This window comes from Palaemon carinicauda, chromosome 13, assembly GCF_036898095.1.
Source record: "Palaemon carinicauda isolate YSFRI2023 chromosome 13, ASM3689809v2, whole genome shotgun sequence".
NCBI classification, from domain to species: Eukaryota; Metazoa; Arthropoda; class Malacostraca; order Decapoda; family Palaemonidae; genus Palaemon; species Palaemon carinicauda.
This window is the reverse complement of record NC_090737.1, coordinates 35,225,789-35,243,288: the sequence shown is the minus strand read 5'-3', so window position 1 is coordinate 35,243,288 and position 17,500 is coordinate 35,225,789. Positions and strand designations below refer to the sequence as shown.

Below are 17,500 nucleotides of genomic sequence, written 5' to 3'. Positions count from 1 at the left end.
ATATTAGGCCAGGTACTTTAAGAATTGTTACAGTAATGCTATTCATTAGCCTTCAGCTTATCAAATGGACATGGTCTAATACTTCGTCTTGTCACAAATAGCCCGCACTTCAGCAATCAAGATATCTTAAAGCTATCAGTAATTTCATAAAATTTGTAGGATAAGCTAACTTATGAATTCCATTTATCATTCAGTTTAAGGCATTCTTTTGTCAAATGCAATAATGCTAAATGATAGAAATAACAGAAATGAAGCCAATAATAAAGTGTAAGTTGAGGTCTGATGTCTAGAACTTCTTTATTTCAATATCTGATTCACAATACTGTATTAAAATCTAATTAAGTAGAGAAATTTACTAAATTTTACCATGATATGGAGAAAGCTGCTCACAATACAGTAACTATCAAAATATAAATTTCAGTTGTGGTGGCCGATGTGATAATGTCCCTGACTGGTGAACGCCAGACTGGGGTTCGAATACTGCTTAAACTCGTTAATTCCTTTGGTGACTGCAACCTCACCACCTATGTGAGCTAAGGATGGGGGTTTCGGGGGAGCCTATAGGTCTATCTGCTGAGTCATCAGCAGCAATAGCCTCCTTGGTCCTAGCTTGGGTGGAGAGGGGGCTTGGGCACTGATCATATGATATATGGTCAGTCTCTAGGGCACTGTCCTGCTTGATAGGGCAATGTCACTGTCCCTTGCCTATGCCATTCATAAGTGCCCTTTAAACTTTACTCTCAAAACAATAACAACAATGAAAATGCAAATACCATTGACAACAGTAACAAGAAGACCCGCTGAATGTATCAACCTGTAAATATCAATATCAAAAGATGAATTTTATATTCCTAATGAACAAAAAACTAACCTGGGATCTGTATTGTGAATCTGGCAATCCATTGTCTGGTGTCAAAGCAGGAACACTATTGGTGCTAAATAAGTCAATCGGCTCCAATTCTCCATTGACCACCTTCCAAGCATTAACAACAGGTGATGTGAGCTGAAATTAAATAATTGATATATTCGCAGTAGCAAAATATACAAAATAAACTAATTTTGAAATGCCAAGAAAATATAAAGTAAAAAAAAAAATTTCCCTGTTGGAACCATTGGGCTTATAGCACCTGCTTTTCCAACTAGGGTTGTACCTTAGCTAATAGTAGTAGTAGTAGTAGTAGTAGTAGTAGTAGTAGTAGTAGTAGTAGTAGTAGTAGTAGTAATAATAATAATAATAATAATAATAATAATAATAATAGCATATATTCAAGGTCTACAACTTCTCGCAATTTTCTCCTCATCAAATAAAAAGTTTGAATAATTGCAATTTCTTCAATATTCACGTTTCAAAATTAAAGACAAATACTTCAGGTCAGCCCCTAGGAGAGTCTGATCTCTTGACTGAGTGATCTGTTTAAACTACTGCTGTATAAATTAAAATATACACCATTAAAAGAATTCACATATTGCTGAAATTAAAAAAAAAATTTCAAATACCTTCTGCTGCCAGACTAGCTGATTTTTCCTATCCATTCCCATGACAACTCCTTCTGGTACGACAAAGTGTAAGGTTGGCAATTCTCCCACTTCCATATCCGATGAGTCAACCCAATCGCAGCCTCCACCAGCAACGTTAACTTCATGCTGACCAACACTAAAGTTCCATCTAGAAATTATATAACAATGTAATCACACACTAAACACGATGCAAAGAAAGTGCTTCACAGTTGCATAAATATTCCCAAAAATTGTAGCTTTATGAACCACATTCAAAAATGGAAATCTCAAAAAAAAAAGAATTGTAATAATAAAAACTATTTCAATATTTATATGATCATCATACATAACTCCCAGTAGTTAAAACACCCCAACCTATTAGATATAAAAGCAAACAGTTCTCTTCTTTGATGAGGTTAATGGTTATGCAACGCCATCTATGAATCGGTATTGTATCACTAGTAGGCAGTGTAACTTAAAGACCCCAGTTTTGTTTAGTTAGGAAAAATACAAATTACTTTAAAATTTGTGATTTGCAACTAAACAAAGACAAGTTATTGTCATTTAAGAGAAGACTGATCCTAACTATCCTTGGAAATTTCAAGGCACTTTGGTCCTGTGCATTAACAACCTAACCATTATGCTGTTGCTGGGGTTAGGTCCCTACCAGGTAATTGATAGATGGTCATGGATGAACCTACGTAATCTGAACGTATGGTCATAATGAGAAATGGGCTTGTATATATCCTATCCATTCTCTGGAGTGATACTTCAAAACAAAACTTATCTATAAGGAAAAGTCACTCTACCTTGAGGCTTACCTGCCTCTAGTGTCAACGTAGAGATCAACATATGCTTACCTGCCTCTAGTGTCAACGTAGAGATCAACATATGGTCGCATAAAACAGCGTAATGTAGATTTGATTTTTTATTTAATATTTATGGACAAGTGACATAAATTTGGAAATGGCTTAAGTTGAACGAACATAAAGTGTGTTATAATTATATAGGGAACAATTATGTCATTTTATGTCACTACAAGGAGCATTTCCAGTCTATGTCTCCTGTAACCAATTGAATGAATAATTTGAAGTTCTCTAGCATCCTGACATCTAACGACATTGTTCGGGGTAGTATTGTATTACCACTGTGGTGCAGATCATCACAAATCTTTCTTTACAAACTAAGCCTTAATCACAGAAAACAGCAAACTTATTTCTTTCCTATCAATAAAAATAATCTACTATCAAAATAAGCTTTACCCTCACAAGGTCACTCCTTACCTTTCATCACCTGACTGTGGATCAACAGCCCGCACTGTCTGGGTAATGCGTTTCACAACCAGTAATTGAGATGGCTTTGACGCTGTACGCTGACGTTTACAACCAGATGAATTGCACCTATACATTAGTTTTCCTGAGTCCAGTGCCACACCCCAAACTTCAGTTGATTTACCACCTAAAATTTTATTCAGAAAAAAAGTCAGTCACACATATAGTATATAATGCTTTGCATATCCAATACAATTATAGTATTATAAAAGCTCATCTGTTGTAGAGGCAGTTTGAGTTACAAGATCAAATTCTTTTGGGCTGACAGAGATCATGGATAAAAAAGGAATAGAAGTTTTTTCTACTTGGCTGGCCACGTCTACTTACTTCAAAGGCAACCTACAAGTGAAATAATTTAATTAGGTTGTCTGTCTAAAAACTATTACACAGAAGACAAACTCCAAAAACAAGGTAATTCAATATTTCAGTATAAAAAAATTAAATTTCCAAGAGATTGAAGCTAGAAAAGTCAAAAGCCATTTATTATTACCATCATAATTGGCAGTAACTATAATCACCATTATTGGAAATTTGACGAGACAAAAATAAAATATTTTAAAAGTAATCTTTATTCTTTCTAGCTATACAGAACCCACGTCCTTTAAAATAGGGGAATGTCTTCCGCAGAGCTAAAACAGCTCTTGAAATCATTAACAAGATGGCTAACTTAAATTGGCGAGTGCAATCGAGTAGCCCCGTCCACCTGCCTGTCAAAGACTTTTGACCTTTGGTGCAGACCTTAGAGGAGTGACTGAGGAAGTTCAACTTTAGAATTTAGGTTTATATAACTTTTCCATGGTCCCGTATAGGAGCAAAGAAGATGACTCCAGCATCCTACTATTTGCCAACCATAGGAATGGGCAGCCTTTACTTGACAAGTACCTGGTATGTGGTTAAAGAAGGAATCCCTGGAGTATGATGACCAATGAGTTGGTGTATATTTCATCGTCCTCCCCATTTACGGGAAGGATGGGGGAGAACTGTTTTATTAATCTAGTTTAAAAAGAATGGTTCTCAGAAGTGTGGCTTATCAGCATCAAAGTCAAATCCAGAAAGTAACGGTAGTATACAACCACTCCATACCCAAGAGAGGTTCAGAAAAAAACCCAGTCATCCCACCTTCCATTCTAGACTTACATTTACACATTACCATAGACAAGATGTTTCCTGTCTCGTGCAAGACCTGGGCTGACTATACAACCAGTTGAGCAGCCACCACAGAAATAAAAACTATCTTGTCTAGGGACTTTTAGGTCTAGACTCCCTAAGTAAAAGGCTGTGAAGGTTATTTGGCATTTCAAAAATCCTCCCTTCAATACTTGGCCAACTGCAAGATTCCTCTTGAAGGCCAAGGTGTGCCCATGTCCCCAACTTGGTGAGCTCTAGTTCAAGCTGGTATCTTACCTTCCCAGCAGTCGAAGCATATGCTTCATGGATAGTCTCATGAAATGAGAAAGAAATCGTGTTCTTCAACTCCTCTTTATTGCTTCTGCCAGTACTATGTAAGAAGAGCTGACACTCAGGCTAAATTAGTCCTCTTAAGATAGCAATACAGAGCTCTAATAGGACACAAAAGCATTTCCTCTAAATTACCACCTGACGCATTACAAAAAAATAGGGGGGAGGAGTAGAGAAGGCCTCAAACCTGAGGTAGTGTTTCGAGGAGTTCTGGCATACACTTGAAAAGAGACCTCATTCCACACCTCAGCATTAGTTATTAATGAAGAGAGGCAATGCAACTACTTATTTTCTTTGCCAATGCTGTGTGTGTCATATTCTTATCACTTTAATCAATTTATTGCTGAAACAATATTTAAGGAAAGTCTGAGGAAATGTATATTACTGTGTCCACTTTGATCCGGTTTTCATAGTCAGTCGGTTTTATCTTTCAATAACTGAATGTTATTTTAGCCCCTGGTTCACTTAAATCAGGTAGCATATATTACTTTTTATAATTTCAGTTTATTAAATGAATACTTTATTTTTTCAATATAATAATTAGTAGTTGGTATATTCTTCTAAGGAATAAATTCACTACCTGATGTTCAGCTGAACATCACATTCAGTATCAAGACTTTATAATTCTTCTTCAGTCAAAGAAGAGGTTAACTACTGCACTGCAATTATTCAGTGGCTACTTTCCAATTGGTAAGGGTAGAAGAGACGCTTTAGCTATGATAAGCAGCTCTCCTAGGAGAAGAACACTCCGAAATCATACCATTGCTCTCTTGTCTTGGGTAGTGCCATAGTCTGTACCATGGTCTTTCACTGTCTTGAGTTAGAGTTCTCTTGCTCGAGGGTGCACTCTGGCACACTATGTTTCCTTATTTCCTTTCCTCACTGGTATATTTTCTCTGCTGGAGCCATTGGGCTTATAGCATCGTGGTTTTCCAACTAGGTTTGTAGTTTAGCTAGGCTGGAAAGAACCCTCATTGCTGACACAGGAGGAGAGGAAAAGGTTAGCTGAACAGGAAAGGAAGTATTAACAAAAGGAGTGGCAACAAAGGAAGTTTGCATAAAATTAAAGAATTGTTCCCTAAAAGAAGCAAATTTTAATTAAAGCTCAGAAATTTCAGTCCTAACATACACTAAGTTCTACCTCAAACCCAATCCTGAAATGAGAAGACAAAAGAGTAATAGCAAGATCTGAATTATACCATCAAACACTACCCACTTCTTTCTTTCTTATTTTTTTCATCACTTTTCCACACACTTTTAGCAACCAATCAATTATGCTTCCTGTCATTTATTAACCAAAATACCTAAAACACACTGAATATCTTTTGTCTAACTCTCACTAATAACCCTACAAGCAACATACACAGTACAGCATGATGATGTGTGTCTTATAACAACAAACATACACAGTGCATGAGGGTCTATGTCTTATAATAACAATTATAACAAACATACACAGCACATGAGGGTCTATGTCTCATAATAACAATTATAACAATCATACACAGCATACTGTATAAGGGTCTATGTTTTATAATAAACTATTAATGGAAAATTTGACAGAAAAAGGCATATTAAAAGCAGACATGCCTTCCTAAACCAGAAATAAGTCCGATGTACACAAATCAAACCAAAAGAAAATAAACACCAATCAGGGCATGAGAGATGAAGGTCGACCCACATTTACGAACCACATACATGATATGAGAGTTGGTTTGGGCAAGTCTCCTAGACCATCGAGCATGGTCTCAACCAACCAGTCCCACAAACTAATACCATACAAGATGGTCTCTGGAAGTGAGGGATATAAAGGTTGAAGAGAAAGTTTTCATTTTGATTTCAAGGTCAAGAACCTTACACTTCTTATATATTAAACTTGAGACTCCTAGATAAGCTTTATCAAATCAATAGCGCACAATAAGTACCATAATTTCTTGAAGTAACCAAAATTCAAAAAGATGATCTTAAATCTTATAACAGTTTTACAAAACCACTATTGTTCAATCAAACCTTTAAGAATATTCTCATATATTTATACTTACAAAACAAATAACATAAAAAATTCTTTCTTCAGAATATACCATACCTGTAAAAATAGTATCCGAATTAAATTTGAAAGAAGAATGCAAGAGTGTTTCAGCAGTAACAGGTAAGGCCTCTACGCTATCACCATCACAGCGGTATATCCCACCATCGAGTGAAGGAATCAGACGTACCCACTCTCCACGAGATGTCACCTCTAACTGAAATAGAAGAAACAAAAAATAATGAGTTAAGGTGTACAATACAAATATCTTAATGTAACATCATCTACATTTAATACTATTCAAGTTCATGATAAGCAAAGAACGAGAGTATTTATCTAAATGGAGGTGCACTTACACTCTACCCTCCTTTTATCCACAGATTTACTCATATGAAGTTGCCCAATTGGAAACATTGAAGAAAATATACGAGGACATTCACTTATACAGCAAAAATATGCATAAGTCTGGCAAAAAGAAAGCAAGATTCCAGAGAAAGAGATCACTATACATTCCTCCACAGCCAAAGAAAATTCCCCTCTCATACATATTCCCCACAATGGGACATTTTGCTTTATAGTTAGAAGATATCCTCCAGATCTCTACATAAATTAAATAAAAATTATATAAGGTTCATCACACACAATCTTACATCTAAAGAGCTGCCTCGAAGAAATCTGCCACAGATGGAGTGTCTTTGAATTGGACTCCTTGCTCAACCAAGTAACAACAACCTTCTCAGAGCAGCCTACCCCGCAAGGTGCTTGTTGGGATGCATGGTATATAACATGAACGCATCTACTCCGAAAGACTATTTTAGCCTGTTCTACGAGATGAAAGGTTACCTGTCAGGAACGCTACCTTCCCTAATAATATGTTTCAGTATGTGTTATAGATGTTCACACACCTGCTACATCTGCTTGGTCTCAACCGGGGTCTGCCCTTGGTCCATGGTTTCTTACGAGAAACCTCTTCCGCAGACGAGGAATAAATGGGCTCTCTCGTCTCTGTGTGGGTGGGGCGATCTTAGGTAGATACGCCCGAAACCACGGAGGGAACGTCTGTTCGCTGATTAAAGCCTCTCGAACCCTTTGGTCGTACGACATTGCTTCTCCCCTGGACTTGGGAGCTTGAAAGAGGTCCCGGACTGGGAGGACGACAGGCACGAACAGTCGAACCCTCAAGCGCAACACTATCCACAACACTATCACTAACTTTATCACTACCCACTGCACTCTTACACTTCAGCTCCTTGACGTCCGCCATGAGCTGGTTACGGTCACTAGCCAAGGACTCGACTCTCTCACCCAGAGCTTGGATGGCACGCATCATATCTGCCATCGAAGGTTCTTGAGTGCCAGAAGGGGGATTAGGAGCAACCACTACAGGGGAAGGAATAGGTTGTGGTGCATGAGGAGAGGAAAATTCAACGGAGCGAGATGAACTTCTCCTGACTCTATCTCTCTCTAGCCTACGTGTATATTTCTGGAATTCGATAAAATCGAATTCCGAAAGCCCAACGCATTCCTCACATCGATCTTCCAATTGACAGGTTTTATCCCGACAATTGGAACAAACGGTGTGAGGATCGATAGAGGCCTTCGGAAGACGCCTTGAACAGTCCCTAGCATTACACTTCCTGAATTTAGGGACTTGAGAAAGGTCAGCCATTTTGAATTGGTCAAAGGGGAATTCAAAAACTATCCAAAGTCATCAACAAATAATCCGATATCAACAAAAGAATGCAAGGATTTATTGAAGATAAAGCCTGCAAAGCGAAAGCTCAAAACTAGAAACGTGTACTTCACCAAAAAGTAGTGAAAACCAATCCAGTTAGCAACAGCGAATTAGTAGGTCTTGCCGGTGGCACGACAGAGAGAAAATTGAGTTCTTTGTTTACATTGAGTACTGAGTACCTGCACGACAGATGGCGCTGTTGAAGTACACCCCCTACCTGCATAGCGATCGCTGGCGGATTTTTAACGTAGAGTTTTCTGTCCAGCAGCAGAGCTGCAGCTTATATAATCACCGGCTAAGTTAAATATTGAAAAATACAAATTACTTATCAACACATTTATTGCAGCAATAAACCACTCTAACAAACACACAGCACAATATCTAACAGCCTTTGAGGTTTAACATCAGATAAAAGTAATGCAAAGACAACTAACAAAGAAGGTTTAAAAACTTGAGGAATATCTAACGCATATAAATACTGATATTCATTTAAATTTTCCAAATCCAAATTATGTCACACAGAAAAAATTATGTACTGTACCAGTTGATCTAACCATATTTCCCAAATCATGCTAATAATTTTCCATAAATAATGAACAACAGTACACATACTGTACCTTTGACATAGATGAAGAAAGCATCTCATTATTTTTACCACCAGTAAGATGTGACCACAAGACAGCACCTGTTGATGCATCTAAACTTGTTACTCGTCCATCCAGTGTACTGACCACAACAGCCGATCTGAAAATGGTAATTGATATTAGAGTACGCCATGATATTTTGAGATTGAACATACGACAATAAAAAACGTTATATGTACATGTTTGTGCGTTTAACGGGCTCAAGTACAGAGCTATCTAAAGTGTATCAAAAATCTAAAGAAACTTCTATATATATTTTCACATATCCTCAGTTAAAACAGGATACATACTGCAAACATTACGTCTTCCATCCACATTCTGGGTGTTTGCTTAAACAAAACTCAATAATAAAGATCATAAATTTGATTATTTGCACATCAAATTTATTACCTATTATATAATAAGATATCAAAAGTAACTCGTATTTTTCCCAGCAGTACAAACTTGAGTCCTTTAAAATGGGGAATATTGTACAGTAGTCTTCAGATGCGCTGGAACACCTGTTGATATTAGTAACGTGGTAGTTAACAACAGGTGTTGAGCACGGGTGAGCACGCCCACCCACTCTCATGTCAAAAATGATTCACTTTTGACTTTTGGCTCAGGACTGAGAAGAGTGATTGAGGACAAAGAATAAGTGCATGGCCTTAGATGGTACCTGGAATACAGGGCCATGGACACAGAAAAGTGTACAGCAAAGAATGGGGTCATACATCCCAAGCCAGCCTAGCTACCAGGGTAGTCAAACCAACAACCATAGCCTATACCCGGCACTGGGGGTCGAGGGGAGGGGGTGTAGTCCACCAGGTATAACCAAGAGCTATCCACCGCCCCCAAAAAAGTGGTAGTGTCATCTACAACCCTATTCTTGTGACTACGACTGGCCCTTCCTTTTTCTTCTTGGATGAAGGGTCAAATTTAGAAGGAAAGAAGGAAAGAAAAGGGGTAAACTCACTTCTAACTCTAACCAATTTTCCTCTCAGGATAAGCAAGCAGAGAAGTCGTCCAAGCGACCATCAATGACAATTTTCCTCACGGGTTGCTCCAACAGGAATCAATCAAAACACTGGACGTTACTGACACAAAGAGGCGGTAAGCACTTTCACTTGCCCCCAAAACACAGACGCAGAGTGGGGTCACTCGTACAGGGAGTGTGGGAGCCCTGGGGTCACAGCAATGGTGACATGAGTGACATAAACAGGGATGAAAGCCACTGAAGCTACAATCACATGGGACGAGCACCTGAGTGACGACTACTGTACAGGTTTTATAAGCCCCTGTGCCTTAATGTACCCTCTCGGCTTCCACACTTAAACTTCCACAGGGGCGGAAGCCTTCTAAGCTGGTCACTGATACTGCTTGCACTCGAATTATCAATATCACTGGTGTCACTGGGAATACCTGGGGAAGTAATCTTAGCTACCAGCTCCCAAAACTGACGAAGAGGACCTACCTGCAAGACATATGAAAACAAGACGTCAAGCTAGAAGTAATTTAAATAAATCCCTTTTCCTAATAAATAGCTCCTTTGCCAAAATAAAAATAAAAAGAAATCTGTTAAATATTGCATACTCTATTAAGACTTTCTGAAAAACAAACATCAACAGGAAATCATCACTTCATAGGAGTAGAAAATAGCCAATAGTGGGCTGATATCCTTTCTGATAGAAAGCGTTTACCTGCTGACTGTACTCTTGTAACAATTCTATGCTGCACACACATGTATACTTTCATTATTGAACTTTGGTGCTGACACCTTGACCATACTTTCAAAACTTCCAGTAAGAAATATGTTGACCTGTGCTATGCTAAAGCGGGCATGGAATTGCCCACAAGCCAGGTGGGGCAATGATTTTCAAGATTAAGGTGTAGTGCATTCTGGTCCTCTAATATACAATATACTTTAACTTCATGACAATACACAAACCACTTACTTTTCCAACTGCTTATTTATTGTTTTATACATTTCTGACAATCATTTCTGGTGCAAACCACTGATATTAGTATTCCCCCACACCAAATAAAAAATGGAGTTTTTATGATAAAACAAAGTTTTATGAATACTTACCTGGCAGTTATACATACATAGCTAATAATCTCTATTTCGGCAGAATTTTTCTAAACGTGGCAACCGCCTTGTGGTGGTTGGGTGGTAACACCCGTTAAAGGGTGGTAGGAGGAATCATTCCCGTTTTCTGTTCTTCAGTTCATCTATGCACGACCTGTCTCCTGAGGGGAGGTGGGTGGGCCTTCGAATGTATATATAACTGCAAGGTAAGTATTCATAAAACTTTGTTTTATCATAAAAACTCCATTTTTATGAATAGAACTTACCTGGCAGTTATATATACATAGCTGATTAACACACTTGGAGGAGGGTGATAGACAGTAAACATCGTTGGGGAAACAACCAAAAAAGCTGTAGGATAAATAAACACCTTGATTCCTTACCTGCTAAGGTAGCTGACTTCAAAGGTTCCTGCCTCTTGAGTCGCTTTCCCTTAGGAGTGCCAGCCAGGATGTGACCTGCAGTGCTGAAAACACTCAATCGAGTCTGTCAACGGGGTGAGACCAACAATCTGACTAGACTTCAGGACTACCTATTGCCAAAATAAAAACTGCAACCTTACCAAACCAACCAACTAACATTTGCAAAGTAGATAAAAATTATCTAACTAGACTGAGGTGACTGTACACAAGTCGAAGTCCTCAGACAACCAATAAAAAACACCAACCTATGCACAAGTATACAAAGCTAAGGTTGAGGGGAGGTAGTAACTCCTTTGCCTAATACAGAAGCCGTAGCTACGTATGGGCCCAAGGTATAACATTTCTCATAATCCACTCTCACCTCTCTGAGGTAATGAGAGGCGAACACAGAGTTGCTCCTCCAGAATGTCGCATCCATAATTTGACGGAGCGACATGTTCTTGCGGTAAGCAAGCGAGGTCGCAATGGCCCTCACTTCGTGAGCTTGCACTTTTAAAAGTCCGAAGTGTTCCTCCTCACACAAGAGATGCGCTTCTCTTATCACTTCCCTCAGGAAAAAGGACAAAGCGTTCTTGGAAAGGGGCTTCTGAGGATCTTTCCCAGAACACCACAGGGAGCTAGAAGAGCCTCTCACACTTTTCGTGCGAGACAAGTAGGTCTTGAGGGCTCGTACTGGACAGAGAAGCCTCTCTTGCTCTTGACCCACTAGGTTGGTCAAGTTAGGAACCTCAAAGGTCCTCGGCCAGGGCTTAGAAGGATTCTCGTTCTTAGCGAGAAAGTCTAATCTTAAGGCACAAACTACCCCATTCAGATTGAAGCCTACCTGTTTTTCGATTGCATGGACTTCACTAACTCTTTTAGCTGTTGCTAAGGCCAAAAGAAAGAGGGTCTTCTTGGTAACCTCCCTAAGGGGAGCCTGTGAGATGGACTCAAATCTCTTGGTGCACAGAAATTTAAGAACCACATCAAGGTTCCAAGAAGGGTACAACAAGAAATCCGCAATCTGGCTCACAGAGGTAGTGGATGAGGAAATCTTGTGCTTCCTACACCAAGCTCTAAAAGTCTCCCACTTGGACTTGTAGACCCTCTGCGAAGAGACCCTCCTCGCTCTGGCGATAGCTTTCGCAGCTTGCGCTGAAAAGCCTCTCGATCTGACGAGCTTCTCGATAGTCTGAAGGCAGTCAGATTGAGAGCGAGGGGGTTTTGATGATATCTCTCGAAGTGGGGTTGTCTGAGCAGATTTGGACTTGCAGGCAGGCTTCTTGGAAAGTCCATCAACACGTCCACCACCTCCGTGAACCATTCCCTCATCGGCCAGAACGGAGCTATCAGGATCATCCGTCCAGAATCGAGGAGAGCGAATTTCCTGACTACCAGATTGATGATCTTGAACGGGGGAAAAGCATAAGTGTCCATCCCCGTCCAATCCATCAAAAACGCGTCTACTGCTATTGCCTCCTTGTCCGCAACTAGGAAGCAATAGATGGGGATCCTCTTGGATAAGTTGGAGGCGAAAAGATCGATGAGGGGTCTCCCCCACAGCCTCCAGAGACTCTGACAGACCTGTTGGTTGAGGGTCCATTCTGTGGGAAGGACCTGCCCTTTCCTGCTGAGCATGTCCGCCCTCACATTCTTCTGTCCCTGAACAAACCTCGTCAGCAGGTTTATCCTGTTCTCCTTCGCCCAAAGAAGGAGCTCTCTTGCTGTCTCGAACAGAGACAGAGAGTGAGTCCCTCCTTGCTTCCTGATGTAAGCAAGAGCTGTGGTGTTGTCTGAGTTGACCTCCACAATCTTCCCAGACACCAAGTCCTTGAAGGCCTTTAGCCCCAGAAAAATGGCCATCAGCTCCTTGTTGTTGATGTGCCATCCCAGCTGAATTCCTTCCCAATAGCCTGAGACCTCCTACCTTCCTAGTGTTGCCCCCCATCCTGACTCTGATGCGTCTGAAAACAACACTAGGTCTGGGTTCTTCTTGTGTAAGGAGATCCCTTCCCCTAACAAGGTTGGGTCCAGCCACCACTTCAGAAGATTCTTGACTTCTGTTGGAATGGGGAAGGAAAAGGAGTCTTCCTGCATCTTTCTGTTCCACGTCTTCGAAAGAAAGTCCTGAAGAGGCCTTAGGTGGAGTCTCCCCAGAGAGACAAACTGTTCGAGGGAGGATAGAGTCCCCAGCAAACTCATCCACTCCTTCGCTGTGCACCTCTTCTTGTCCAGGAAAGTTCTGACTTTTACGAGACACTTGGTCTGTCTTTCCTGAGAGGGAGAAGCCCGAAAAAGAACTGAATTCAGAACTATCCCCAAATAGAGAATAGTCTGATTCGGTCTGATCTGAGACTTCTCCCTCTTGATGACCAGGCCTAGATCTTGAGCCATCATAAAAGTCTTCCGTAAATCCTCCAGACATTTCTCCCTCGATCGTGAACGAATCAGCCAATCGTCCAGATAGAAGGATATCCTTATCCCCTCCTGATGCAGCCAACCTGACACATTCACCATTATCCTGGTGAAGACTTGAGGAGCCGTGCTGAGACTGAAGCAAAGAGCTCTGAATTGGAAGCACTCGCCCTGCATTACAAATCTCAGGTACTTCCTTGAAGTCGGATGGATGGGGGCATGGAAATATGCGTCCTGCAAGTCGAGGGACACCATCCAGTCCCCTGGACGTACTGACGCCAGCACCGACTGAGTCGTCTCCATGGAGAACTTTGTCTTCTCCACAAAGACGTTGAGAGAGCTGACATCCAGGACGGGTCTCCATCCTCCCGAGTTCTTGGGGACCAGAAACAGGCGATTGTAAAAGCCTGGGGAGGATAGATCCCGAACCGGTTCTATCGTTCCCTTGTCTAGCATTTGGTCGACAAGGTCTATTAGGGCCTTCTGTTTCCCAGGATCTGAGTACTGGGCTACTAAGGCCAGCGGAGCATCTGCGAGAGGAGGTTTTTTCAGAAAGGGGATCTTGTATCCTTCCTTGATGACTGAGAGGGACCAGGTGTCCACCCCTCTCCTCTTCCAAGACTGCCAAAAACCTGACAGTCTTGCGCCTACTGTCTGGAGGAGACGAATTTCATTTTCTGGAGCGAGGTCTGAAAGAACCCCTGGTAGATCTTGGTCCTGATTCTTGCCTTCTCCCTCTAAAATCTGGTCTTGAAGTAGTCCTGCCCCGAAAGGGCTGCTGGAATCTCCTTTCCTCCCGTTTCGAAAAAGGAGGGGCTGCCAAGGGCTTACGAGCAGAACGAGATAAAAGGTCTTGGGTGGCTTTTTGGGCCAGAGAAAACATAATGTCATTAACCAGGGACTCGGGAAAAAGATGTTGAGAGAGGGGGGCGTAAAAAAGCTCAGACTTTTGTGCAGTGGTAACAGACCTAGAAGCAAAAGAGCAAAGCAGAGCTCTCTTCTTTAGGACCCCCAGCTGAGAACAGCGCAGCCAACTCATTCGCCCCATCTCTGAGGGCCTTATCCATACAGGACATAATACTGATAAGGTCCCTAGATCCTTCCATCTGATCAGTTTTCCTTGTGAGAGTCCCAAGTGACCAGTCTAGAAAACTAAAAACCTCAAAGGCTCTAAAAATACCTTTGACGAGATGATCCAGCTCCGACATCGACCACATGACCTTGGCTGAGTTGAGAGCATGCCTTCTAGCAGAGTCCACTAAACCAGAGAAGTCACCCTTGGAGGAGGAAGGCACTCCCAGACCCAAAGGTTCCCCAGTTGCATACCACATACCCGCTTTTGAAGCAAGACGAGCTGGTGGAAACGAGAAGGAAGTCTTAACTGCTTGTCTCCGCTCCTTCATCCAGTCATCAATCTTCGTGAGAGCCTTCTTTGCGGAGATAGACAGTTTCATCTTGATGAAGGCCGACTGTTTCTTGGCCTTCTTTCTGTTAAATTGGGACTGAGGAGATTGAGGGGCAGCAGGTTGGAATTCCTCTCCATAAAGTTCAAGAAGGGAGCGAGAGAGAACTTTGTAATCTCCGCAGCGTCGGCAGGATTATCGTCGTCATCAGAAACTTCCTCGAGGTCCTGATCCACATTTGCAATATCCTTCAAACGAGAAGAAGGATCCTTAGAACCCGACAAGGGCAAATCAAAGGCATCATCCTGCAAAAGATGGGCTGTCCTGGAGTCCAGCGCTAGAAGAATCCTTGGAACGAGAGGCAGTATCGTCCCGAAGAGGCAGGGTGGTATCGCCATGGCACCGAGAACGAGAGGCAGAGTCGTTCTGATGTCGAGAGCGAGAGGCGGTATCGTCCTGGTGGCGAGAACAAGAGGCGGTATCGTCGTGGCGTCGTGAACGAGAGGCAGTATCGTCGTGAACGAGAGGAGGTATCGTCGTGGCGAAGCAAACGAGAGGAGGTATCGTCGTGGCGAAGCGAACGAGAGGAGGTATCGTCGTGGCGAAGCGAACGAGAAGAGGTATCGTCGTGGCGAAGCGAATGAGAGGAGGTATCGTGCTGGTATCAAGAACGGGAGGCGGTATCGTCTTGGCATCGAGAACGAGAAGCAGCATCGTTCGATAAAGTATCGTCTCGGTATCGAGAACGAGAAACCGTATCGTCCTGGTATCGAGAAGAAATATCGCCTGGCGAAAGCACACATTCCTCATCCTGGCGTAGAGAGGGAGAACTTTTCTATAAAGAAGAACTCCGTTCTCTCTTAGAAGCAGACTTCTTAATCGGCAACGAGTCGTCTTTACGTCTGTCAGACTGGGCGTGAGGGCGGCTAAAGGCTTGCACTAACGTCAAAAGTTGTTCCTGCATGACAGACATAAAGGATTAGCAACATCAGCTGGGTCTTGCGGCCCCGAAGGGGAGGGCTGATGAATAACACTCGTAGAAGGGGGAGGATCTTCGGCAGTAGGCTTCGCCCTTTTCACAGGCACGGAGTCGAAATCATCCTCCGACGGACAAGGTTCATAACTGCTAGAACCGGGAGAGAAAGAACGAGACCGTTCGTCGCGGTTCCATCTCCTCTTAGTAGGTCTTGAAGCTTCAAACTTCCATTTACGTCTGGACGAATTCGGAGAAGAAAACAACACATCCGACACGTCTTTCCCGTGACGGTCAAGAGCAGCCTGGGAATCGACAACAGGACTGTCTGAGGCGACGGCTGACTGAGGGTACGTACCTCTCACCCCCTTTCGGTTATCGACGTACCTTCTCCCTTGGTCCTGGGAGCTTGGTAGAGGTCTAGGCCTAGGGTAATGACAGGTTCGGTCAGTCGCCACCTCCACTGCACTAACACAAGCACTTTCACTTTCCTTACCTTTAAAGGCCTCCAGTTGTTCTTTAATGGCCTTCAACTCGGCCGCCAGGCTAGCGTACCGAGGGTCATCCGTAGATACGGAACCTGTAGGAGGTGCAGGAGTTACTAACTCAAGGGAAGGATCAACTTCCAAAGAGGAATCATAGGTTCAATAGATAAATCTACACTAAGTTCGTCTTCCTTACCACTAACAGACTTAGACTTAGACCTAGAAGCTCTCCTAACTCTATCAAGCTCTAGTTTATGCACATAGCGCTTCATAATCAACAATCTTTCTCATCCAAAACTTTACATGCCCCGCACCTATTATCAAGGGCACAAACAAAACCCCTACAATTAGAACACACGGTGTTAGGGTCTACCGCCATTTTCAGTAGTCTCACCTTACATTCCTCATTCGCACAGACACGGTAATGACTCTTTTCACTCATAATGAAAACAGCAAAAAAGCTAAGAGAAAACAAAAAACACGATCGCCAAAACCCCAAATCAGAGTACTTCACCAAAAAAGCAGACTGGTACACCGAGCAGGGAAAGCGAAGAAAAACTCTTAATGACGGACCAACGTGTTGTCGATCCGGCCGGCAGAGATGAACTGAAGAACAGAAAACGGGAATGATTCCTCCTACCACCCTTTAACGGGTGTTACCAGCCAACCACCACAAGGCGGTTGCCACGTTTAGAAAAATTCTGCCGAAATAGAGATTATTAGCTATGTATATATAACTGCCAGGTAAGTTCTATTCATAAAAGTAAAAATCCCGGGAAATCCCACTGGTAAATGGGGGTTTAGGAGAAAACCAAAAGAAATGGTACATTAAACTTATCAGAAATGTAAGATTTGTATAAATCCTACCGAAATCAGTTGGAAACATAATTCATCATTGTCATAAGTAACAATCCTAAAAATAGAACTCATTTTATATGACGTTGCCGTTGCAAGTATGTTAAGAGTTGTAAGGAAATTATGACGATATGTTACTAAACTACGGTAACCCCACCTGGCCTGACCTAAATTTCTATGTCATTGCTTACTCCCTGGCCCCTCTGCAA

General features: G+C 41.9%; 1 protein-coding gene across 1 annotated transcript in view; it reads right to left on the bottom strand.

Moving 5' to 3' along the window:
• Nucleotides 1-17,500, bottom strand: part of LOC137651498 (eukaryotic translation initiation factor 2-alpha kinase-like) — a 56,983-nt gene that overhangs the window by 12,459 nt on the left and 27,024 nt on the right. The window contains exons 2-6 of the mRNA XM_068384724.1: nucleotides 8,665-8,791; nucleotides 6,373-6,529; nucleotides 2,781-2,955; nucleotides 1,498-1,666; nucleotides 872-1,003 (exon numbers count right to left, since the gene is read on the bottom strand). Coding sequence (XP_068240825.1) covers nucleotides 872-1,003; nucleotides 1,498-1,666; nucleotides 2,781-2,955; nucleotides 6,373-6,529; nucleotides 8,665-8,791 — 760 coding nt within the window. The remainder of the gene's footprint in view (nucleotides 1-871; nucleotides 1,004-1,497; nucleotides 1,667-2,780; nucleotides 2,956-6,372; nucleotides 6,530-8,664; nucleotides 8,792-17,500) is intronic.